Below are 26,357 nucleotides of genomic sequence, written 5' to 3'. Positions count from 1 at the left end.
GCCTTGTACATAGCCAAGTTATCGTTAATCATTGTGTATCTATTATTACTTTTATGTGTTTTTTCTTTTCTATTATTACTCTATGTTCTTTCTCTGTGCATTGTTGGGAAGGTCCGTAAGTAAGCATTTCACTGTTAGTCCACACCTGTTGTGTCACGCTCTGACCTAGGAGAGCTGTGTTTTCTCTGTTTAGTTAGGTCAGGGTGTGATAGGTGGGTGGGCATTCTGTTTTGTGTTCTATGTTTTGCCGGGTATGGTTTCCAATCAGAGGCAGCTGTCATTCGTTGTCTCTGATTGGAAGCCATACTTAGGCAGCCTGTTTTTCCCTGTGTTTTCGTGGAATCTTGTTTTTGTGCAGCTGTGTTTATGCAGCCCCAGAACGTCACGTTTGTTTCAGTTTCACCTGTTTCTTGTTTTGTTCGGGTTCACTAATAAAATATGTGGAACTACCGGCACACTGCGCCTTGGCTGATTTATGAAAGGGAATTCGAAGATAGCACTCGTGACATGTTGTTTACGAAGCATGTGACGAATAACATTTGATCACAGCAACCTGTGATTGTTAACTCCCTTCCCTCTGGCAATAACAGAGTGGAGTACAACAGTGGACTGACACCCTTTAACCACATATGGAACACCTTTAGTGAGGTCGACAACGGCATATTAACCAACACAAAAAGAGACATCTGGTAAAATGTCTGTGTTGTAAGCAAAGTTCCCTCAATTTTTGGGGGCACTGAGCAAATTTCAGCTCTGCTGAGCGCAAACTTCATGTTGTGAAAATTCTGTCCAACTTCCAGCCCGCGTTTACTGTGAACACTGAGGCTGTACCAGCTTTAAGTTACAGTTTTAACAGTGGCCAAGTAGGCATCTGTGGCTATTTAATCATAATGTAGGCCTACCAGTGTGGCGCACCATAAAAAAAACAATGGAGAAAATGCATCTCATAACATTTTAACATAGAAATAGAACAGCTATTACTCAGCCTATAGTAGCAGCCAATATGTGGTGTTCAACATAGGCCTACATTCCATGAGACTTTTGAAAAGAAAACATGCAGGGCTTGACATTAACCTGTTTATCCACTTGACCTTCAGACAAGGAGGTGCTGTTCGATGCAAGAAACCACTTTACAAAATTAAATACATTATTATTCCCATACCATTATTACAGAGAATCAGACCAATTATGTTCCCCTCTGCCTATTGGCTACTTAGCTTATTCAAACCTGTCTGAAAATACAACAATGCCCCTTTAAGACAAAAAAGCTCTTTACCTGACTCTTTTCTAAGCTGTCTAGAAATGTAGACGTTTTGTGCTCTTGTAGGAAGCAATCACTCCTCTATTGATGACTACAAATAATCTATAACTGGGCTAATAACTCACTAACTAGCAAAGGATATGAACAAAATGTGCACACATGGCTACATGCAGCTCTCCCTTAGATCTCAAAACAAGCACATTTACTCACGACCACTGACGCTGTAAACACAGCCCAGTTCAAAGTAAATGGCACAGATCCATATATAGCAATGGTCTATTTGCATATAGGCCTACTGCAGCTCTGATTGTTTATGCCACACCGGTCTGTGTCAAGAACAGAATGAGTAGTGCTTGTCAATGCAATAGAATCCTACTCAGATGAGTACTGCCTACAATAAAATATTTTGTGAAGTTTGTTTTGTTTTTGTATGTTTCATTGAAAGTGGCTAATATCGCGTTGATTCGATCACAATTGCCACAGTAAAGGGAAACGTTGATAGTGTTAACAGGGAAAACTCTAGAACAGTGGTCACCTACCTTTTCTGAGTCAAGATCACTTTGAGTCAAAATGCAAGCCAAGATCTACTGTTGAGATTTTTTTATAACATGACTTAAAAAACCTAAGCCTATGCAACATGAACCAATTAAAAACAGTACTGTAGCAATGAGGTTTGCGCAGTAAGCTATAGGTCCAATACATTATCACTGCGTATTGGCTTTGCTTGAATTGCCCTGAATTGTTGTTCGGGCCATTTAACCCTTGTGTGGTGTTCGGTTCCATTTTCAATGTTTACTAAAAGAAAAATGATACAATGAATTATTTTTTCAACCTGAGACTCATTGGCCTTGGCTCATTTTCTATGAATAACATGTAAAATAACACATTTTCAGTGAGTGCACACTGTGCACCCCCCTACAGATTTATATTACATATGTGGTGTTCTGGTCCACTGGACCCGATGGTAATAATAGTGTGGAAAAGTAAAAATGAAACAAAAAGGTTTGCTGTGTGCCTTCACTCTGTCTTCCTCCTCCCTGGGCCTGCTGTTTCAGCATAGCACCAAGAACCTGTCTGTTGGGCCCAGGGTTGTAAAACAGGGGAAGGCGGTCCACCCACTTGTCCCACACTGACCTGATTACAGCTAGCTTGTCTCTCTGCCGCCGAGCTGGTCTGGTGTCTCGGTTATCGAAGCGGATAATCCTGGATATAACGTGGAAGTTTTCCAGAGACATTGTTGCACAGAAAAGTTATCTGCCAGTTTCTGCATCCCACAGGGATTCTGTGGATTCCCCATTGGATCTGAAAACATTAGCAAGGATAAGAACCCCAAAGTATGCATGTAAATGAGTTTGGTCCATCTCTCCAAAAACACGGCAAGTGTGAGTGATGTTGTTGCATGTGTGTGTGTGTGTGTCTGATTCTCTTACCTTGGCCTGCTGTAACTATATATGTGAGTGACTGAGATGTTAGTAACATTCCTGAACTAAATGTTTTCATCATTCTAGATTGCAGCAGGTAGCAACAAGAAGAAGTGCTGCGATGTGTGTGGACCAAGGACAGGAAGACACAGTACACATGCAACAAGTGCAAGAAATACATTTGCAACACACACACACACACAGTAAAACTCTGTCCCTCATGTGGTGTGTAGACCGGCCTTAATTTGGGTTCATTGGGGCTCATTTATCATTTCCATAAAACACTGTATGTGAAATTTGTCCTTCCAATTTGTTCAGTTCAAAGCAATAAACATCAATAGTGATGAAAACCTTGTTCAAGATAAACATGATTTATTCCACCCATGTCTTGATTATAATTGATTTTTGTTTACAAAAATCACATTTTATTAAAAAAACGAATAGAGCTTTTATTGATAAATGAGATCTAGCAGAGGTAAATAGCAAATATTAACCATGTATGCTGTCTATATTGCTTGTAATTGATATGTCAACATCTAAGTTTTTACGTACATTTTTATGGCTGTATTGTTTTAAAAACCCAATAATGTTGTGGGTCCATCAGACCCGTGAACGTTGGGTGAATAACAAAACCATGAACCCCACACAAGGGTTAAAAAAATAATATTTCATCATTTGAGGTAGGCTATATGATCACATCGGTAATAGACCCGTTGTTGTATTACTGGTGAAGCACAGCTGGCTGAGCATACATTTAAATAATTTGCTTTTATTTTTATTTTATTGGGCTGATGATGCCTGCATCTGATGGTCAGTCTCAGTGTAGGGAGAGAGCAGCATACTGATGGTCCGCTTCTCAACATCCCTCCACTCTCCCTTTCCTCCACTGACCAAAAAGGGAGACTGTCTTCTAGCTGACGGCGAAACTCGAGTCGCACCACATTATTTCTGCCCCATGCACAAATTCATGTTGTTACTCCTATAAACAGAGAAAGTGAAATATTCTGCAATATAAAAAAAGACCCAAGCCGCTAATAATAACAACAGCGCAAGCCTATGTATACACTTTCCTACTCCTTCATTACTGCTGCAGTGCTTGTTGTAGCGCTGAGTGGAAATAGGAAGAATTAACATTTTATGACTTATAAAAGTGTTGAATACAAAGTGTTGACAGTGCTGAGTAAGAACTTAAACATGATCTCACTCATAAAAACAGCATCGCTTTACTGTATTCGTTGACAGTCTCTCTCTAGTCATGGTTTTTAACATTTTGAAATCTCACAGGATCAACTTAGCTGTAGCTTTCTTGTATGCCTGCTACATTACTGCAGACATGGCCATCTAAGCCATCCTATTGGCCAGCGGTAGGCCTATAGTGCACTAGATTTGCTCTCTGGGCCCGCCGGGAAGGCAGAGTTTGAACATTCAGACACATAAAATTGTTCAAAAATGGAACATTGGTTATAAGCTGTGTTAGTGTGTTTTAGGTCGCTGTGTTAACTGTGTTTTAGACAGAGTTAGCAGTGTTTAAGGCTATGTTGACTATTTTAGAAGGCTGTTGACTGTGTTAACTATGTGAGCTGCAGCTCGGGGCCTCTGCCCGGTGTTTCAGAAGAATGGGGACGAGGGGGAGGGGTAGAAGGGAGGGAAAGGGGAGAGCGGAGAGAGGACAGGCTTTGTGTGAGATCCAGATCCAGGGGGCCACAGCAATTAAAGGAGAACAGACCGGGGGGAGAGCAGAGAGAGGGGAGAGGGAGGCAAGAGGGGGTAACAAGCTCTAGGGGGACATGAGAGGCCAGGGGGGCTAGTGAGCGTGTGTGAGCCTGTTCATGATCCTACTCCACACCCCCTCCACACACTGCTACTTGTTTCGGCCTTTGAGGCCGAAGCTTCTTTGCAGATTTTAACTCACATATGATAGCGCCGCCTATTGGTGACAAAAGGGACTTACACCACAGAGCTGTATGTCAGTTATTCAAGCCAGTACAACGCTTTCACAGAGCCAGATAGGGTTAGGCAGTGACTTGAGAGTGTTGATCAGAGGCCAAGACTTAGGTCTGCATGACTGGATGATTTGACTTTGAAGATCCTCTTTCAAAATTGGAGAGTCCCTCAGAGTTTCAGTCCTTTCTGTGGTGCTACACAGACATGCACGTATGCACACACGCACACACACGCACACACACACACGCACGCACGCACGCACACACACACACACAAAGATTTGCACTTTACCGTTACGGAGTAAATATTTTATCTACATGGTTGATGTGAGGTACTGATGTGCTAGAACTGGAGTGCTTTTCATCCAGTTGGACCTGTGGATTATAAAATAGAACATTATTACTCTGTTATACCATGCTCTTTATGATATGTGCACCATAACCTAACTCTGCATTTACTCTAATGCATTGTGTCTGGCGTATCGATCTGGAATTCTACATTATGCATTACACTGTGTCTTTTTCATACATTTCTAAGCATATTAATCAGTGGTTAAACTGCATTGCACAGGAAAGCATTACTTTTGTATTGATACAAAACATCTACTGGCATATCAATGCACTATAACGGTTTTGTATTGTGTTTCATATTTTCTTTGTGAGGTTCTTGATTTAGTCGGAACATCAGAAGTATATGTGACTTATCCTATACCTTTGCATTCGTTTAATGAAATAACATTCTGTAACAATGTGTGGCTGTCCATTCCATCCCAAGAACACACAAAGTATACATGATTTATCTCGTGCTAAAAAAACCAAGGGCAGTAGCCTGTTAATGTTGATAAAGTCCTTTAATTCCACTGAGGGGAGTCAGTCAGTTCTCAATTCTACCTACCTGTCCCTCTTAGTTTAAGCAGAGGAGTGAGCCTGGCTCTCTGGTGCTGTGGCTTTAAACGCTTCACTCACTCATACTACACAGGGGCGCCACCTGGGCCCTCAGCATGGAAATCCACATTTTTTGAGGGAGTCGAATAAACTTTCTGCTTAGATGCGTTGTCCTTTATCTGTTATTCTGTCATTTTTATTGGTCTACAACAAAGACAGGATTCATGTTACACAATGATTCTTAAGGTAGCCTACAACATGAAACAGAACTTTTATGAGAGTGACCTAAATTCACTTAATCCAAATCCTGTAAACACAAATCATTAGAACTTGTTGTGAGGTCATTGTGGGTAAGGTAGTTTTACATAATGTATTGTTCAAGTTAGGAGGCTTGCTAGGCTGTCCCCCTATTGGGCTTACCCTGTGCCTGTGAGATCAGTGGTAGGCTTACTATGGATAAAAGTTGCCCTTAGGTACAGATCTACACTATTAGAAAAAAAATGGCTGTTTAGAACCTAAAAGGGTTCTTTGGCTGTCCCCATAGGAGAACCCTTTTTGGTTCATTTTACATTTTAGCAGACACTCTTATCCAGAGCGACTTACAGTAGTGAATGCATATATTTCATGCATTTTTTTCATACTGGTCCCCTGTGGGAATTGAACCCACAACCCAGGCGTTACAAACACCATGCTCTATCAACTGAGCCACACGTTCCAGGTAGAAGCCTTTTAAGTTCCATGTAGAACCCTTTACATAGAGGCTTCTACATTGAACCCCAAATAGTTCTACCTGTAGCTCAGTTGGTAGAGCATGGTGTTTGCAATGCCAGGGTTGTGGGTTCGTTTCCCACGGGGGGCCAGCACAGAAAAAAAAAAAATGTATGGAATGTATGCATTCACTACTGTAAGTCGCTCTGGATAAGAGCGTCTGCTAAATGACTAAAATGTAAAATGTAAATGTAACTAAAAAGGGTTCTCTGCTGGGGACAGCCGAAGAACCCTTTTGGAACCCTTTTTTTCTAAGAGTGTAGGATCAACACAAAACTGACCTTCGATCAGTATCTTGGGGGAGCATCAGTGATACAAAGCGGGCTGATGGGAACAAAGACCTTTCGTTGTGTCATTTGTGTCACACTGAATTAGACCTGGACAAAGGGGCCAGAGGCCTAGAAGCACACTGAATACTGCCTGAAGATGAATGGGGGATCACCACTCACAAACATACCCCCATGCACATGCGCAAACTCACACACTCACACTCCTTAATGAGTGAAAACCTATTGAAATAATGCACCCACTAAACAAAAGCTTGGCTGATAGGTATTGACCAATAGGATAACCAGTCTCATACACTGAGATAACTGAGATAAACCACTGGTTGAACTGGTTTCCAGGGGAGCAAACAAACACACAGACTGGAAGGAAATGTGTCTGCCACATCCACCATCCATACATATAGAAGAAGTGCTGAAACCCCACCTCTTTAAGGAATACCTAGGATAGGATAAAGTAATCCTTCTAACCCCCCCCCTTAAAAGATTTAGATGCACTATTGTAAAGTGGTTGTTCCACTGGATATCATAAGGTGAATGCACCAATTTGTAAGTCGCTCTGGATAAGAGCGTCTGCTAAATGACTTAAATGTAATGTAAATGTAAATGTTGTTTTCTCTCTTCAAACATACCTCGGCGTTACAGTGGAAGTCTCTGTGTGACCTTGGGGCTACTCTGAGGCCTATCCACTGTCTCATTAGTATTAGACCAGGAAGTCATGTTCTCAACAGAGCCCTCTGGCTGTAGTGACTTCCAAGAGGAGTTTCTTCTTCCTCTTCACTCTGATCAATGCTATCTCCATACTGTAGTTTACATTCCAGGGTGCTTTATAAGGTTGTACAGAATACTAAATAGACTGTTTAGTATGGTGTGTTTCTGGTCAAGACATGTGACACCTAAACTGAACTTGCATGTGAAGAATGAGCTTTCATGCTGAGGTGTCTCATGCATTGGTCTGGGAAACTGCAGTAATCCCAACATCCCTATAAGAACATATGCCATTTATGGCAAACAAGAGACACCTTAGGATGGTAAACTTGCTATACCGTATGTGATCGTTTATGATGGCTGGAGATTGACTGTGAGATAGTGGTATTTGTGCACCATGCTTGATCAGCTACACCTTCTCTGCAATCCTTTTACTGTCCATCAAAAGCCCAGAGATCATCTTCAAATGTATACAGTATGTGTGTGGAGCTGTGCTATGTCCCTTTTTAGTCATAGACTATGACCTAGCTACACTCTAGGTAACCTCTACGTTAGCTTAGGTCACCATCACAGGTTCTGTCACTCTCCACATCTCTTGCTGGCGTGCATGCCCCAGTCTGTAATCTATACCAACCAACGACAGTTAATATCAGCCAAATGATCATCCTACACAGTAAAATGACAAAGTGAATTTGAAGAAAATTTGACTCTGCCAAAGATAACATTTGGTCCCAGTCCAAAAAGTATGGCAACTCTGGCAACTCTGGCAACAGAGTTCTTTTTTCAGAGGTGTATTTGCTCAATTTAGTGTTGATATTTAACTCTGCGTCATTGTGTCTAACTCTGTACAGTATTCATTGAAAATAACTTTTTTAACTCTCTGCGGTGTTGTTCAGTATTCTAAAGTAAATTGTTTAGAGTAATGTTTACTCCAACCAGTGTCATTACACATTTACTCTGACTCATAATACTAAATATATTGACTCTTATCAGGGTAAACACATAAAAATTATATTACTACCATAAATCAGTCAACACAAAATATTGCATAACAGGATTTGTTTATTACATGAGATGCCAAAAACAGCCCAAACAGTACTTGCATAGACTGGTGTATGATCTTTGAAACAAAATTAATTCCAGACAAGAGTAGTTATATTGTGTACAATCTTTGCAATAAAATACATTCTAGAGCATTAACAGACATTACCAAAAGCAATCAGGACAGCACAAATTGAAGGCTACACCCCTTGCCTCCGTGGGTGAATTTCTACCCACAGGGGCATGGCATTTCGATTCCGTACTCTTCCTACATGACATCTGTAGGTATATGTACAAATATGTACAATTGTTCTGGTACTAAGTACAAGTGTGGGAAAAAAATTGCATGAAGCAGTGCGGGACCACAAACAAACTTGAATCATCACCACCATAATAACACCTTTCTTGTCCGTACAGCTTTAAACGCATCTAAAGCAAAGGTAACCAGCAGTAAGTTGTCATCTTTTACCAGAATAGATTGGATTTCATGAAATATTAGCATCTCACAATGAACTTTAACACGAACAACCACGTCTGAACAGTATACACTGAGTACACCAAACATTGGGAACACTTTCCGAATATTGCCCTCAGAACAGCCTCAATTCGTCGGGGCATGGAATACAAGGTGTTGAAAGCATTCCATAGGGATGCTGGACCATGTTGACGCCAATGTTTCCCACAGTTGTGTCAAGTAGGCTGGATGTCCTTTGGGTGCTGGACCATTCTTGATACACATGAGAAACTGTTGAGGGTGAAAACCCCACCAGCATTGCAGTTCTTCACACACTCAAACCGGTGCACCTGGCACCAACTACCATACCCCGTTCAAAGGCACTTAAATATTTTGTCTTGCCCATTCACCTTCTGAATGCCACACATACACAATCCATGTCTCAATTGTCTCAAGGCTTAAAATTCCTTTTTTAACCTGTCTCCTCCCCTTCGTCTACACTGATTGATGTGGATTTAACAGGTGACATCAATAAGGGATCATAGCTTTCACCTGGATTCCCCTGGTCAGTCTATGTTATGGAAAGAGCAGGTGTTCCTAATGTTTGTACACTCAGTGTAACCTCTACGTAACATTAGGTCACCCTCACAGGAACATTCCCTTGATGTTTGGCCCATTTTACACTCAAAACCTTAGTGGAAGAAGATACCTGGAGTGCGTTTGCTATCTCATGAGCTCCTTCCATTACATTGAAGGACACTATTTCCCCTGGATCAATATCCAATCTATCTTGGTCAAACGTTTGCTAGTTGTATGCCATGTGACTTTGGTGTTTCTTGGCCAATGTTTTAGTTATGTATTAAAGCTTTTCACTAGTTACATTTTTTTTAATTGTGTTTTACTTATACATATACCAGCTATGGAGAATTGGGCTGATTTTCTTAATATATCTCAGATAACGCACCATAGAATTATGCCTGGGTAACAACCTATTTCCTGGAAACAAATACTTAAGCAATCTGTGGTGTTCGGCAATCAAGTGCTTAAAATAGATTGTAAAACCATCTGATAACACTAGAGAAAATACAATGTCCACTATTTGAAGCAACAAAAACAGCAAATGCCAGTGTTGATCATTTGGATACACCAAGTCACCAAAGATAAGTGATAGATTGCATAGACACCAAGACTGAATGTCATTTAAGCCCAAATCATTGTAACCCTGAAGTAACTTCACTGCAGGGGGTCTGTTGTTTCTATCCATATAACCATAGTTGAAGCTCGATATTCTCATGTCAATTTCTTTTTAGGTTAAATGCTCGTTTTGCAAGTGCTGTAGTAACAATTTCACCTCATGCCCAACACCCTCCAAGATGTCATGCATGATATCAACTGAAAAATTCTGACTTGCATGAACGTACTGTAATTAATGACATTTTTTAACACCCATCACATCTAAGAATTTCAAGGTCGTCATAGAGGAGCTGAGTTTGTTTCGCACATTTCTCTTTTGAGAATAGAGCATGATTCTCAATGAACGCTCCATCATTTAAGTCATAAGGTAGACTTTCTTTGGGACCATCCACAGGCTGGAACATTTCGTTTATGTGTGCATTTTTATAAAGACTCTAACGTCTGCAAAATGCGTATGTACATACATTCATCTGTATCAATAACCTGGTTATATGTTACAGTGGTTCAAATCTTGTGCCAAGGACATATTCAACTGGATCCACAGTTCCCACTTCTCTGAGAAATATTTCAACCTTTTGGTTTCAGAATTCAATACACTGATAGGATTTTCCATTTTCCAAACAGATCTGTTTAATGCAACATTCTGGCCCTCAGCTCTGCTACCCTGGATTCACCTTAGTTGTTTCAACGTCAATGTCGTAGATTGTCATTTGTAGAAAAGTGTACATGTTTACCAGACTCTGACTGTATGAGGTACCGAATACAAAGTGAGCTTTGAAAAGCGAATGAAAACAGCCCAGTGAGCCAGATGCCTTAGAAGGTGCCGTATGTTTGTCGATCATGAGGAAGTAGGCGTGAATTCTCATTCTCTAGGGCCCCACGTCAAGCAGATAGGGCTGTTGACTTCCAGTGATGCCATCCAGATGCTGCTGGATGCTGGTCCCGGCCTATTAGACAATAATGTATTGTTAGAACATCTACTACTAATTCCCACAAGCCAGACAGTTTTTTCCTCCTAACATTGTAATATTTCTCGCTTTACACACAATAGTGCTCACCCATTAGATGTTTTCCTTTTCTATGATCGCTCATGATCACTCTGCCCACACTCTCTCCTCTGCTCTCATCCTTCTAGACCTATCTGCTGCCTTTGATACTGTGAACCATCAGATCCTCCTCTCCACCCTCTCCGAGTTGGGCATCTCCGGCGCAGCCCACGCTTGGATTTTGTCCTACCTGACAGGTCGCTCCTACCAGGTGGCGTGGCGAGAATCTGTCTCCGCACCATGCGCTCTCACCACTGGTGTCCCCCAGGGCTCTGTTCTAGGCCCTCTCCTATTCTCGCTATACACCAAGTCACTTGGCTCTGTCATATCCTCACATGGTCTCTCCTATCATTGCTATGCAGACGACACACAATTAATCTTCTCCTTTCCCCCTTCTGATAACCAGGCGGCGAATCGCATCTCTGCATGTCTGTCAGACATATCAGTGTGGATGACGGATCACCAGCTCAAGCTGAACCTCGGCAAGACGGAGCTGCTCTTCCTCCCGGGGAAGGACTGCCCGTTCCATGATCTCGCCATCACGGTTGACAACTCCCTTGTGTCCTCCTCCCAGAGTGCTAAGAACCTTGGCGTGATCCTGGACAACACCCTGTCGTTCTCCACTAACATCAAGGCGGTGACCCGATCCTGTAGGTTCATGCTCTACAACATTCGCAGAGTACGACCCTGCCTCACACAGGAAGCGGCGCAGGTCCTAATCCAGGCACTTGTCATCTCCCGTCTGGATTACTGCAACTCGCTGTTGGCTGGGCTCCCTGCCTGTGCCATTAAACCCCTACATCTCATCCAGAACGCCGCAGCCCATCTGGTGTTCAACCTTCCCAAGTTCTCTCACGTCACCCCGCTCCTCCGCTCTCTCCACTGGCTTCCAGTTGAAGCTCGCATCCGCTACAAGACCATGGTGATTGCCTACGGAGCTGTGAAGGGAACGGCACCTCCATACCTTCAGGCTCTGATCAGGCCCTACACCCAAACAAGGGCACTGCGTTCATCCACCTCTGGCCTGCTGGCCCCCCTACCTCTGAGGAAGCACAGTTCCCGCTCAGCCCAGTCAAAACTGTTCGCTGCTCTGGCACCCCAATGGTGGAACAAGCTCCCTCACGACGCCAGGACAGCGGAGTCAATCACCACCTTCCGGAGACACCTGAAACCCCACCTCTTTAAGGAATACCTAGGATAGGATAAAGTAATCCTTCTAACCCCCCCTTAAAATATTTAGATGCACTATTGTAAAGTGGTTGTTCCACTGGATATCATAAGGTGAATGCACCAATTTGTAAGTCGCTCTGGATAAGAGCGTCTGCTAAATGACTTAAATGTAATGTAATGTAATGTAAAAAACAAAGCACATATCTGCTCCTTCCAGGAATATGAGCTACAGTATACAGCCTCACTATCGTGGAACAATCTGCTCCCTCTAAGGCAGGCAGACAAGCCTGTAGCTTAGCTAGCTTTGATAAAGAGACAGGACAGGGGCCTCCTGAGTGGTGCAGAAGTCTAAGGCACTGCATCGCAGTGCTTGAGGCGTCACAACAGACTCGGGTTCGATCTCAGGCTGTGTCACAACCAGCCGTGACCGGGAGTCCCATAGGGCGGTGCACCAATGAGTATGTTTCCTCAGACACATTGGTGCAGCTGGCTTCCGGGTTATGCAGGCGGGTGTTCAGGAGTGTGGTTTGGTGTGTCATGTTTCGGAGGACGCATGACTTGACGTTTGCCTTTCCCGAGCCCGCTGGGGAGTTGCAGCAATGAGATAAGATCGTAATTGGATCGCATTTGGATATCATGAAATTGGGGAGAATTCCCCTCTCCTCCAGGACTCCCCAGCCACTGAGGTGAGACACAGACAGAGGGAGACAAACTCACAGACCCACATACTGTATAAACACACACACCCACACACACTCACACAGCCAGAGCCGCTTCCTGACTACCATGTGATATGATCAAGATATTGGTGGATCATGGGTAAACCATTAAGTTTTAAAAACATTAAGATCAATGTTTTGTCTTCATGTATTATTGGAAATCTTATTGCCAATCCCCCATAAACTTGTGAAGGCGGTATATGCAAGATGCTTGTTTCCGTACCTGGCCGACCCCAAAAGCAAAACTGACTATGTGATTATGAAATAAATCTGGGTCCCAATTCACTCTCTACCACTTCTCCTTAGCCCTAAACCTTTGATGTTTGCAGATTTGAAGGGGGTGGAAAGGTGTAAGCAGTGTAGCCTTGGAGCTTTCTGTGATGTGGTGAGGTTGGACCCAGGTGCAGAGAAGAGACCAGACGAAGAATCAGTCGTTAAGGATAAACATAATACTTTATTGGAAAATGGTAGCCGCAGGATCACAGTACACTTGCAAAACAACAGACACTAAGTCTCAAGCTCACTCAGGAAACGAATGCACACGGTAAACAATTCAAGCTTCTGCAAAGGACAACAGAAAACACACCTCTTTTTACAGGGAATTCATAATGAGTAAATAGGACACACCTGAGTGTCGTTAATGTTTCTAGGACGGTCTCTGTCGCAATGTGGTGACAGGTGGAACCATGACAGTACCCCTCATTCTGGGAGCGGCTCCAGCCGCGGAGCCAGGGTGAGCACCATGTAGTTGGTTGAAGTCCCAAACAAGTCCCGCATCCAGGATATCCCGGGCAAGCACCCAAGCCCACTCCTCGGGCCATAGCCCTCCCAGTCCACCAGGTACTATAGGGTGCCTCCAACAGACGCTGGACAGTGTAGGCCGGGCGACCATCAACAAGTCGAGGGGGCGGAGGGGCAGGTGTGGGGAGAGAGAAGGGACTGGTCCTTACCACCTTGAGACGGGAGACATGGAAGGATGGACAGACCCTCATAGACCTGGGAAGCTGGAGACGAGATAGGTGACCGGTTTGATGCGATCTTGAATGGTCCAATATAGCGTGTAGTGATATTCCGCGAGTCCACCTTTAAGGGAAGATCACAGGTAGACAGCCACACCTGTTGACCCGGTTGGAGGAGCCTGGTGTTGGTGTCGGGTAGAGGAGCAGATCAAGGAGGATCGCGCTCTAATCCAGGTGCAACGACATCGTCTAATGAATGCCTCGGCTGATGGCACCCCCGCTTCGGCCTCTTGTTCAGGAAACGGGAGGGGGTGGGGGGGACTGACACTCGAACGGTGACAGAGTTCAGCAGTGTGTTGTGAGCATACTCTGCCCAGACGAGGAACTTGCTCCAGTTGCTGGCCTGGGTGGAGACGAAACAGAGGAGGAACTGCTCCTGCTCCTGGTTGGCCTGGTCCACTTGCCCATTCGACTGTGGGTCCCTGAGTAGAGACCCTGAGGAGAGACTCACCGACGCCCCCAACAGGCATCAGAAGGCTTTCCAATACCGTGCGACGGACTGGGGCCCAGGATCCGAGACAATGTCCTGTGGAAGTCTGTGTAGTCGAAAGACATGGGTAATCATGAGATCAGCGGTCTCCTTCGCTGAGGGAAACATGGGTAAGACGATGAAATGGGCTGCCTTGGAAAACCGATCAACAACCACCAGGACAGTGGTAAGCCCTTGGGTGGGGGGTAACCCTGTGATAAAGTCTACGGACAGGTGGGACCAGGGCCGGCTGGGGATGGGCAGAGGTTGGAGCAACCCAGCCGGTCGCTGTCCTGAGGACTTGCTTTGGGCACAGGTGGAGCAGGCCGTAATGAAGGATCTCACATACTCAATCATGTTGGGCCAACAGAATTTCCGCCTCAAGAACTCCAGTGTCCGATTAACCCCTGGATGCCCAGTTAATTTAGAGGAGTGTTCCCATTGTAGTACTCGGAAACGGGCTGATCGCAGGGGTCAGGGTCACCTCTTGGCTTCTTGAATGGAGACCAAGTTCTTATGGTCTGTCCAGATCATGAAAGGATGAGGTTTCCCTCTCCACCCCTCAAGGGCCCACTTACCTGCCAAGAGCTCCCAGTTGCCTACATCGTAGTTAAGTTCCGCTGGCGAGAACCGCTTGGAGAGAAAGGCACATGGGTGCAGTTTCTTGTCCCACTCTTTCTGCTGTGAAAGGACCACCCAAGAGTGTGCAAAGCTGTCATCAAGGCAAAGGGTGGCTACTTTGAAGAATCTCAAATATAAAATATATTTTGATTTGTTTAACACTTTCTTGGTTACTACATGATTCCATATGTGTTATTTCATAGTTTTGATGTCTTCACTATTATTTTACAATGTAGAAAATAGTACAAATAAAGAAAATCCTGGAATGAGTAGGTGTGTCCAAACTTTTTACTGGTACTGTATGTATACACTGAACAAAAATTTTTTTACTTAAGATGTAAAGTGTTTTTCCCATGTTTCATGAGCTGAAATAAAATATCCCAGAAATGTTACATTCGCACAAAAAGCTTAATTCTCTAAAATGTTGTGAACAAATTTGTTCACATCGCTGTTAGAGAATTTCTTTCCTTTGCCAAGATAATCTATCCACCTGACAGGTGTGGCATATCAATAAGCTGATTAAACAGCATGATCATTACACAGATGCACCTTGTGCTGGGTACAATAAAAGGCCACTCTAAAATGTGCATTTTTGTCATACAACACAATGCCACAAATGTCTCAAGTTTTGAGGGAGTGTGCAATTGGCATTCTGACTGCAGGAATGTCCACCAGAGCTGTTGCTAGAGAATTGAATGTTAATTCCTCTACCATAAGCCACTTGTAACGGTGTTTAAGAGAATTTGGTAGTACGTCTAACCGGCCTCACAACCACAGACCACGTGTAACCAAGCCAGCCCAGGACCTCCACATCTGGCTTCTTCACCTTCGGAATTGTCTGAGACCAGCCACGCGGACAGCTGATGACACCGTGGATTTGCTTGATTGGCAGTGCCCACAAAAGATGAGAAATGAACCTAAACCACTCAAGTATAGTTCACTTTTATTTTATTTCACTCAAATATCCAATTAATGGTGGCCAATATTGAGAGACGTCGTGAGCTACACTCACATATCTGAAATGACATGATGAATTGATGTTTACTGATCATGAAAAGCATGCAGTTAGGCCTACTTGCTAAATATCTCTGACGATAGAGCTAAATGTGCACAATTGTTTTGCATGAATGATCTGAAATTTGTAGTTGACTATGCTTTTCAAGAGATTATATATTACAACCAAATAGTTAACATTTGTTTAACAATTACCTTAATAACGGCACACAGTTGTCAATGGTTTTAGTGGTGCTGGGGTCTCTTTGCCCCCCAGTAGGTAAATCGAACACTCTACAGCTTATTGTAACGTTTTATTGATAACAACTTATATAGGCTTTATGACCATGTTTTCACAAATGTTCACACATTTGATATAATTAGGGGACAATAATTTGGAAGTAAAGCGAAAGGGGCGGTTACTTTCACAGGGTAGCAATGGCATAATTCTCCAGAACCTGTCAGTCACCTGTATCAGACTCTTGCTTTTCTTTCATCCTTGCACCTCTTATGTGAAATGTCTCGAGCAATCCAATAAAATTCTACAGTCAGTCAACATCCACAAAATGACATCTTCCGAAAAGTATGGAGAATTGTCTACAAACATAAACAGTTGAAGTCGGAAGTTTACATACACTTAGGTTGGAGTCATTAAAACTTGTTTTTCAACCAATCCACAAATTTCTTGTTAACAAACTATAGTTTTGGCAAGTCTGTTAGGACATCTACTTTGTGCATGACACAAGTAATTTTTCCAACAATTGTTTACAGACAGATTATTTCACTTAATTCATTGTATAACAACTCCAGTGGGTCAGACGTTTCCATACACTAAGTTGACTGTGCTTTTAAACAGCTTGGAAAATTCCAGAAAATGATGTCATGACTTTAGAAGATTCTGATAGGCTAATTGACATCATTTGAGTCAATTGGAGAGGTACCTGTGGATGTATTTCAAGTCCTACCTTCAAACTCAGTGCCTCTTTGCTTGACATCATGGGAAAATCAAAAGAAATCAGCCAAGACCTCAGAAAAAAAGCTGTAGACCTCCACAAGTCTGGTTCATCCTTGGGAGCAATTTCCAAATGCCTGAAGGTACCACGTTCATCTGTACAAACAATAGTATGCAAGTATAAACACCATGGGACCACGCAGCCATCATACCGCTCAGGAAGGAGACGCGTTCTGCCTCCTAGAGATGAACGTACTTTTGTGCAAAAAGTGCAAAACAATCCCAGAACAACAGCAAAGGTCCTTGTGAAGATGCTGGAGGAAACAGGTACAAAAGTATCTATATCCACAGTAAAACGAGTCCTATATCGACATAACCTGAAAGGCCGCTCAGCAAGGAAGAAGCCACTGCTCCAAAACCGCCATAAAAAAGCCAGACTACGGTTTGCAACTGCACATGGGGACAAAGATCGTACTCTTTGGAGAAATGTCCTCTGGTCTGATGAAACAAAAATAGAACTGTTTGGCCATAATGACCATCATTATGTTAGGAGGAAAAAGGGGGAGGCTTGCAAGCCGAAGAACATCATCCCAACCGTGAAGCACGGGGATGGCAGCATCATGTTGTGGGGGTGCTTTGCTGCAGGAGGGACTGGTGTACTTTACAAAATAGATGGCATCATGAGGGAGGACAATTATGTGGATATATTGAAGCAACATCTCAGGACATAAGTCAGGAAGTTAAAGCTTGGTCGGAAATGGGTCTTCCAAATGGACAATGACCCCATGCATACTTCCAAAGTTGTGGCAAAATGGCTTAAGGACAACAATGTCAAGGTATTCGAGTGGCCGTCACAAAGTCCTGACCTCAATCTTATAGAAAATTTGTGGGCAGAACTGAAAAAGCGTGTGTGAGCAAGGAGGTCTACAAACCTGACTCAGTTACACCAGCTCTGTCAGGAGGAATGGGCCAAAATCACCCAACTTATTGTGGGAAGCTTGTGGAAGGCTACCTGAAACGTTTGACCGAAGTTAAACAATTTAAAGGCAATGCTACCAAATACTAATTGAGTGTATGTAAACTTCTGACCCACTGGGAATGTGATGAAAGAAATAAAAGCTGAAATAAATCATTCTCTCTACTATTATTCTGACATTCTTAAATTCTTAAATTAAAGTGGTGATCCTAACTGACCTAAGACAGGGAATTCTTACTAGGATCAGATGTCAGGAATTGTGAAAAACTGAGTTTAAATGTATTTGGCTAAGGTGTATGTAAACTTCCGACTTCAACTGTACACTCAAAATTGTATGAAATCAAATAGAGATAGTAGAGAAAGAAAGCTCATCATCAATACTGTGTGTGTGTGTGTGTGTGTGTGTGTGTGTGTGTGTGTGTGTGTGTGTGTGTGTGTGTGTGTGTGTGCGCGCGTGCGTGCGTGCGTGCGTGTGTTTCTGAACAGTTTTCCTATGGGTTTCCAGTTGATTCTCATACATTCTCATCAACAGAATAATATAGACAGTAATACAGGACATAAAATGGCCACTAACTAGCCAGAACTACATAGAACTATTTTTTTTATAAATAGTTATATGAATGATCACACAAGCATGTGTTGTTTGTTGTAGGTGTTTCCACAATCTCGTTTCTCTGAAAGAATATTCTGATAAAGGCTTTCATTCAGATAGATAGCACACATACTCAACTGCTGATAACTCTTTGAGACAGAGAGCACGTGAGCACTTTCTTATCAGTTGTTTGTTATGTATTGTTCGTCTGTAGTATATGGTTTTGGCTGTGTGGAGTAGTCCTTATGTAATCTGTTGTTGTTTCTTGTTGTTGTCCGTATAGTCATACTTAGTAACAATTACCCCTTGGTGACAAATCAATTGCAAACATGTGTTATTAATGTGTAATAGTCAGATCTAGACAGAATTTGCAACAGGATCATTTCTAGAGTCCCCTGAAATTACTGAATACATCAAACCCAATACTGCTGCAGAACATGAACAGCTACAATTATGTTGATTACTGTAAAGCAATGCTGTGTAGGTGAGAAAGCCAATGATTCTGTCTGCCCAAAACAATCTTTCAATATGCTTTGTAGATACTTATATCAAAACTATAAGATAGCGGCAAATGAAGAACTCACATTTTTCGGTCAATCTTAAAAAGTTGGACTGCATTGCTATTTTCCCATCTGTTTGAGGAGCTCCTCCAGTGTATTGAGTGTTCCACTAGAGGGCGAAGTGGAGAGAGGAGAGAGTAACTGTGGTAACAATAGCACAGAAAGATGATACAGTAACTCTGTGAGGACACTTTGATGTTAAATATGACAGGCAGGCAGCCCATTGACAATCACACAGCTTTTCTTTATGTTGTTCTACCACAGATAGTAATTTAATGTGTGTAGCATATCCAGAATGGTCACGTAATTGCTCACATAAATTACATAGTTCTATAGAGTGTTTACAGAAACTAATCTAGAATGTCATCTAGAAACTCCAGGGCATGGAGCGATACTGTAATAACACTTAAGTGGTTATCCATTCACAGAGAAGGGTGTGTGTGTGTGTGTGTGTGTGTGTGTGTGTGTGTGTGTGTGTGTGTGTGTGTGTGTGTGTGTGTGTGTGTGTGTACTGTACGTACTATGTACGTGCCCGTGTGAGATAAGATCCCATCTCTGTAACAGGACAACACACATGTTCCCATCCAGGACTGGATCCTCTCTGCAGGTCACAGCATGTAGAGTCCATAGGGGCCTCCTTAGGAAGAGATGTTTTCATTTCTACAACGTAACACACAGCAACCTGACACAGATGCCTTACAATTCCTTACAAATTTAACACATGCTTGCTTTGATCATTGAATACATACCACACATTAGCGCACATTTACAGCATGTAAGATTGAAAACATGCAGTCAGAGTTCTTTGCAAATGTAGAATATTTTTGTTAACACACAAAACTTTTTTCCATTCTCTGTTTTCCTATTTTATTCACTACAGAAAATAACAACCACAAATATTGTTAAGTGCAAATGCCTAATAAATATGACCCTAGGTACAACTGTAGCAACTAACTACTGACATCAGTGCCCTATGTCAATGGGATCATACTATATGGTGCATAGCCCAACTGTCTCAATAGGCCATTTAAAATACATTCTTTATTCAAAATCATTAATTAACATATGTCCACATCTAGTAACTTTGTGCTATCCAGTACTGCGGGTTTTAAATAAATAATTCCACACTCTCCAGGTTTTGCAAACACCCCTAGTGGAGTACTACATTTGATTGAAAGTCGGATTATCCAATCCATGGGGGCAAAGCGTCAGGTTTATGTTTGCTCCAGTTCATCTACCAATGAGGTTAGTTCTTTTACAATCACGACGACATATGGTACTTGGAAAAAGCCATCTTGGTGAGGTAAGTATCTCCTTTTATTTCAATGGTGCACACATGCATAAAAGGAATCACTATGCAACACTGTTACATTTGTTTTCTGATAATGTGCGAGCCTTTTAGCTTTTTTCTATATCTTTATAGTCCTTGACTCCTTGGTGTAGTAGGCTATAGGTTAAATTCATTATGACTTCATTTTTTCTTTGTGCCAAATTTCTGCACAGTGTGCGTAAAGTATGTGCATAAAGTAGCATATTAATGAATTTCCTGACTGATTGCTATTTCTAAACAATGGATCCTCCAACAAATATGCTCTAAACATCTTTCAGAAGTAAATATTGGTGGCGTCGACCTTCACTCACACAAACACACAATAATGGCTGAGCCGGGAAAGGGAAGCTTGCGGAAAAGCGCGCATTTCGGTTTCCAGGGCGCGCGTGAGAGAGAGAAAGACAGAGAGAGAAGAGAGAGGGAGGGGCGTAGATAGAGAAGGGGAGGGGTGCGGAGGGAGAGAGAGAGATAGATTTCTTCATTACATTATTTAGGCTGCATTAATTCATATACAGAATATAAAGATATGTATTTTAGCAAACTAGACCGTCTATCAGTCAAATGAAAGTGCACGCAGGGTCAACCAGCAACACCTCATATAATAAACATTACATAAACGTTTTAAGTAATGACTGATGTGTTATTACATATAACAACTGCGGATGTGTGTGTTATATGTTGCCCAATGCAGTAGTCTAGAACTGAATCCATCTGTCCACTATTGGACATATCCTATGTGGGAGTTGCAATTGAATATTGGCATATATTACATACTGACCCGAGAATCGTCCACTTTGACAAATGCCTATTCACACCGCTACCATCCAGAAGGCGAGGTCAGTACAGGTGCATCAAAGCTGGGACCGAGAGACTGAAAAACAGCTTCTATCTCAAGGCCATCAGACTGCTAAACAGCAATCACTAACTCAGAGAGGCTGCTGCCTACATTGAGACCCAATCACTGGCCACTTTAATAAATGGATCACTAGTCACTTTAAACAATGACAAATAATGCAACTTTAATAATGTTTACATATCTTACATTACTCATATCAAATGTATATACTGTATTTTATACCATCTATTGCACCTTGTCTATGCCGCTCCGCCATTGCTCATCCATATATTTATATGTACATATTCTCATTCACCCTTTTAGATTTGTGTGTATTAGGTCTTTGTTGGGAAATTGTTAGATTACTTGTTAGATATTACTGCACTGTCCGAACTAGAAGCACAAGCATTTCGCTACACTCGCATTAACATCTGCTAACCATGTGTCTGCTAACCATGTGTATGACCAATAAAATTTGATTTGATGTAATCTTGCGTTGACAGAGAGGAGCCTATGCTATGGGGGTCATCGATCCCAGCGCGGTGGGACGGACAGCTACTCGTCAAAGCAATGATTCGGAGAGACTGTTTAGGGGGCGTGAGCGCCTCTCTGAAAATACTGTCCATTGTTCCCTTCGGACCAATCCGGGCTACAAATGTTCCTAATTATGGACCAATCATAACGCACTGGCCGTCCCCCGACTCCACCCAGAACTGTATATTAAAGGTTCCCCTATCGAGCCATATGCCACTGGCACTACTGGCTGTCTTTTTTTCTTTTACAGTGGTCGGACTGAGTGGATTGTATCATTATTTATAAATATTTTTTATGGTCCCAACATTTGTTACATTAGGCTAAGACAGAAACATGGCTGACGCAAAAGTCGAAACTAGTACGGAGATCTCTGCCAAGGTAAGTGGACGGCAATTTGTGACCTGAGTGTTGAATAAATTACAACTTCTACACTTTCTTTCATTTAAATCTATTCCGGACTAAATATTTTGAATGGAGAACAACTATCGGAAGCTGGAACAAGTGTTTAGCCGAGCTTCATTAAACCTAACTGGCGTTGGATGTGTCTTCTGTTGCGGATGTTGGAATGGAAACAGTTTTATTGGAGATCTCTGTCATATTAGATCAAATGTAGCCAAACAATATTTATCGAAAGTTGCACTCACTCACTAGTCTATTGAAACATACACGCCAAGCGATGCCTTTTTTTTGCCCGGAGTATAACAGTCTGCGCGCGGTTCTTTGTTTATGCTAACGTGTCCGTTCACTTGAACACCGATTTTAAAGCTCTTTTGAATAACTCAATCACACACGCACGTCTGGTTTACCGTTTTGATTAATTACCTTTGTTTGCATCTAATATCATAGGCTACTTTGCAATTACCGGACGCAATCGCGGCTGCTATAGTGACTATTGATCCATTCTCCGATTTTGTACCACGCACCGGTCTGTCATAACTTGCTACTTGAATATATCCCATTGTTTTGGAGGTGGTTTCATGGAGTATATGATATTGATATAGAAGTTTATGGGGAATGGCTCGGGCATAAAAGCATCGCGCCTTTTAGAATACAGAATGAGGTGATAGGGATTTAAACAGCGCGTAAATGTTAAATAACGTAACCAACATAAAACAATTATACCCGACCTAAGTACGAGATGATCTAGAGAGGGAGGTTTAAGAGCGTAATTATTTTTGCATAACTGTAAACGGAGTAATGATAGCTGCGCCTGTCTTAAAGCTCAGTGTTAATGTTGAGTGATTTACGGCTGTATTGACATGGATAAGCCACCCGATGTGTTCATTCCACTAGGCTTGTCTGCGCGCAATGTGACAGTGCCTCGATCGGAGCTCCGGAGCCTCCGGTTTAAGAGCATCAGTTGAGTGTATATGTGGGCTTTGGTGGCGCCAATAACGATAGGAATAACCAGTGTCGGACGTGAGTGCGAGCGAAAAGTTGAACTGTGGCCATTATCTCTTTCTCTCTCTCACACACACACACACAAGCTCCTTTACAGCGTAACCCTATTTAGAGAGAGAGAGAGAGAGAGAGAGAGAGAGAGAGAGGGGGGGGGCGTTCACGACAAACCAGCACTGCCTCTTGAAGGCATAGTTTCTACCTGCTGAACCAATGGCGCGCTACTTCTTACATTTAACACTTTTAGTAATTTAGCAGACACTTATCCAGAACGAATAACAGTAGTGAGGTTTCGTACTTTCTTGCCGTACTGGTCCCCCGTAGGAATCGAACCCAAAACCATGGTCTACCAACTGAGCCACAAGGGACCATATGCTGCTCAAACGATCCCCGGTGATGATAAAACAAAGCTAGTATGTTGATGTCTCTCTGTTAGCCTATAGGATGAAAAGTATGCTTTGGTTCCTTCTCTGTTGGAGCGGCGGCGCCGCTGTGCGTAGTTGCCTATAGGTAGGCTACAAAACAATATGGGCATGTAAATGTATTGTTGAAGGTGGAGGGTACAGGGAGATGTAGCTGCTTACCGGCGTATGGGCTCAGCATTACTCAGACTAATTCAAGAATAGATGTCCTTATAGGAAGATGTTAAAACTAATGACGGTAAGAAAATCTTTATTTTATTTTGGGCACTAAAAAGGGCTACTGGAAAAAGTGCTTTTGTCCTTCAAGTGAAAGGCCTGCATAGTCTGCAACACCAACACCCGATCAGAATGGTTTTTGATTGATTACAAACCTTATTGTCTTCATTTGTAGAATGGAAAGTCAATCAAACGCATATCCCTTCTATGCGCTATTGTCTCACTTCCCTGGAGTTAATTTAGTCAGCCTCCTTCTGGTAGCGTTCGTTTGCACGCTCTTATTGGCTGTGTTAAAATAACCTACCAGGGTTCAACGGGAATTGTAGTCTTTTTCCGGGCGTGTCTTCATAGCGTCCCATTAGATGGTTCCTTGACTGAACTACAGTTATCGTTGCACTCAACTCCATCATGGTGTCAGGATGTCCAAAAGTTGGCGGGGAGTAGAGCAGAAAAGCAACCAATAGAAGGTTAAGGATCAAAGTATTGCATTTCAAATGAAAAACGAAAGCATTCACAGGTTTAGAGAGGGGGTGTGTATAGAGAGGGGGTGTGTATGTGTGTGTGCGTGCGTGCGTGCGTGTGTGCGCGTGTGTGACAACATTCTCGTTTCTGCTCGTTTAGGTAGAAGTCATCAAAACCACACCCAACCCTAGAAATAAATCTGAAGGCGGGAAACCTTGATTGAACCTGTGATAGATATTTTATCCACCATGTGACACACAACAGATGACTCAAACATAGTCTCTCATTATCACCTTTCCCCAGGACCTGAAAGAGAAGAAGCTTGTTGAAGAGGCAGAAAATGGAAAAGACACCCCAGCCAATGGAAAAGCTGTAAGACTTCACCTTTAAGACTAGCTTTAATAGACCCTTTTCCCCATTTTACCTGTAAGATGGAACCATCAGCTTCTTTACACCTGTTCTCACCTGTCTTCTTCATTATCCTTATAGAAAGGTTTTTGTAGAAGTAAATCTGAGGAAACTCATGTTTTCTTTTGTTTTTATTACTAACAAGATATCATCTGGTTATTACTTTCACTTCGAAATAATAGTGTCATCCAACATTTATTCTTCCCTGGAGACAAACATATCGGATGCATTGTGTTGTTTTTCCAAAGGAGGCTGAGGAGAATGGTGATCAGGACAATGATGTAGAGGAGGAGGAGGATGATGTGGGAGAGGAGGAGGATGAGGAAGATGATGCTGAGGGTAAGTGATCTGGTCTTTCACAATGCTAGGATGACAGAGTATCCATTACATGTTGACATATGCACCTAGTGGCAGTGATGTCTATTTGCTTGCGTCTGAGGCAGTCTGCCTGTGAAATTGTTTTGTTGGAGCGCCCTCTATGTGTTATAAACTGTAACTGCAAGAATCTAAACCTGTCTTCCTCTCTGAAGGTGATGAAGAAGATGATGACGATGAAGTCGAGGGTCGTGCAGGCAAGAGGGCGGCAGAAGATGATGATGATGATGATGACGAGGTAATGCAACAACTTGAATCTATCTATTGCATTTACATGTAGAAACTCAAATGACTGATCACATATTGACGTGTTCTTTGCAGGATGATGTTGGAACAAAGAAGCAGAAAACCGACGATGATTAAGAGTTGTGTGTTCAACCCGCTGGAAGCTGCTGCAACCTCTCTCCTTAACCGCCGAGCGTTTTGGAGGGAAACTGTGGTCATCATCAAGTAGAGTTCAACGTCCGTGTACACACACACCAAACTGCAATTTTTTTAGAAAACCCAAGACGTCAAAGTTCTACCTTCTTAACAAGATACAGTACTTTAAAATGAGAATTTGTTTGTATTTTTATTTACATTTTATATTTTTGTACATATTGTTAGGAGGTCAGCCATTTTTCGACAGTGATCTCTGGTTACCAAACGGTGCTTTGAAGTTGATGCTTCTCTATGAAATAGACTTTACTTGTGGTTTGACCATGCCATGCTATCTCAACACAAACTTGTACAAATTTTAGAAAACAATTAAATTCAAAGCATTCCAGTAACTTTGTAATTGTACTTTAGTTGTACCATACAAAGTTGGTTTGTATGAGATGGCAAGGCCAAAGAAAATAGGTTTATTTTCTGTCTGTTAAATGGCTGTCTGTTATGGCCTGTTTAATGTATGTGTGAATTTCTTGTATGACAATAAACCTGAATTTTATTTTGTGAGTTCTTAATTTCTTCTGATTCATTTATTTTTTTTGTATTTTTGACCCATCATAGATGGGTTTTCATAATGTTACAGTCAGCCACTTCAACTAGAAAAATCATCATGCAGTTTTTGGCTCTATAATCTATAATCTATAAAAGCATCATTTTCAGACATGCTGTTCACTTGTTTTATTGGACTGTTAGAACTGTATATCAATGTAAATTACTCATGCCTTGGCTTAAAGACTTCAAGATCTGGTAAATTATATTGCATTTAATAAATTTACCTGAGTGAATACTTTCCTTCCGATACATATTTCTTTGAACACCAAATATCACACATCAGTACAAAAATATATGAAGTGCCAATTGTCCATTTCCAC

At 42.2% G+C, this 26,357-nt stretch overlaps 1 protein-coding gene and 1 long non-coding RNA gene across 3 annotated transcripts; one reads left to right on the top strand and one right to left on the bottom strand.

Moving 5' to 3' along the window:
- Positions 1-9,208: 9,208 nt before the first annotated feature.
- On the bottom strand, positions 9,209-21,289 carry LOC106583965 (uncharacterized). Its single transcript, XR_001323660.2, has 4 exons — positions 21,185-21,289; positions 19,598-19,713; positions 19,101-19,185; positions 9,209-10,906 (listed from the first exon to the last, which is right to left on the bottom strand). It is a non-coding gene; the product is annotated as an uncharacterized lncRNA (long non-coding RNA).
- A 629-nt stretch (positions 21,290-21,918) lies between these two features.
- Positions 21,919-26,000, top strand: LOC106583964 (prothymosin alpha-A). 2 transcript variants are annotated; one of them, XM_014168687.2, is made up of 5 exons: positions 21,919-22,153; positions 24,577-24,645; positions 24,930-25,020; positions 25,212-25,294; positions 25,378-26,000. In XM_014168687.2, exons 1-5 carry the CDS (start codon positions 22,109-22,111, stop codon positions 25,417-25,419), a joined length of 330 nt encoding a protein of 109 aa, XP_014024162.1. In that variant the 5' UTR covers positions 21,919-22,108; the 3' UTR covers positions 25,420-26,000. The 2 variants fall into 2 exon arrangements, with proteins under 2 accessions (XP_014024162.1, XP_014024161.1); XM_014168686.2 differs by lacking the exon at positions 21,919-22,153 and adding an exon at positions 23,355-23,586.
- Positions 26,001-26,357: the final 357 nt, after the last annotated feature.

This window comes from Salmo salar, chromosome ssa23 (assembly GCF_905237065.1).
Source record: "Salmo salar chromosome ssa23, Ssal_v3.1, whole genome shotgun sequence".
In the NCBI taxonomy this organism is placed as follows: Eukaryota; Metazoa; Chordata; class Actinopteri; order Salmoniformes; family Salmonidae; genus Salmo; species Salmo salar.
Note: the sequence above shows the minus strand (reverse complement) of the source record. Positions and strands in the feature narration are given on the sequence as shown.

Coding starts and splice junctions, on each gene's coding strand:
- LOC106583964 (XM_014168686.2), top strand. CDS start 23,515: ATGGTCTACCAACTGAGCCACAAGGGACCATATGCTGCTCAAACGATC. Junction 24,646..24,929: donor CCCCAGCCAATGGAAAAGCT/GTAAGACTTCAC, acceptor GTTTTTCCAAAG/GAGGCTGAGGAGAATGGTGA. Junction 25,021..25,211: donor TGAGGAAGATGATGCTGAGG/GTAAGTGATCTG, acceptor TCCTCTCTGAAG/GTGATGAAGAAGATGATGAC.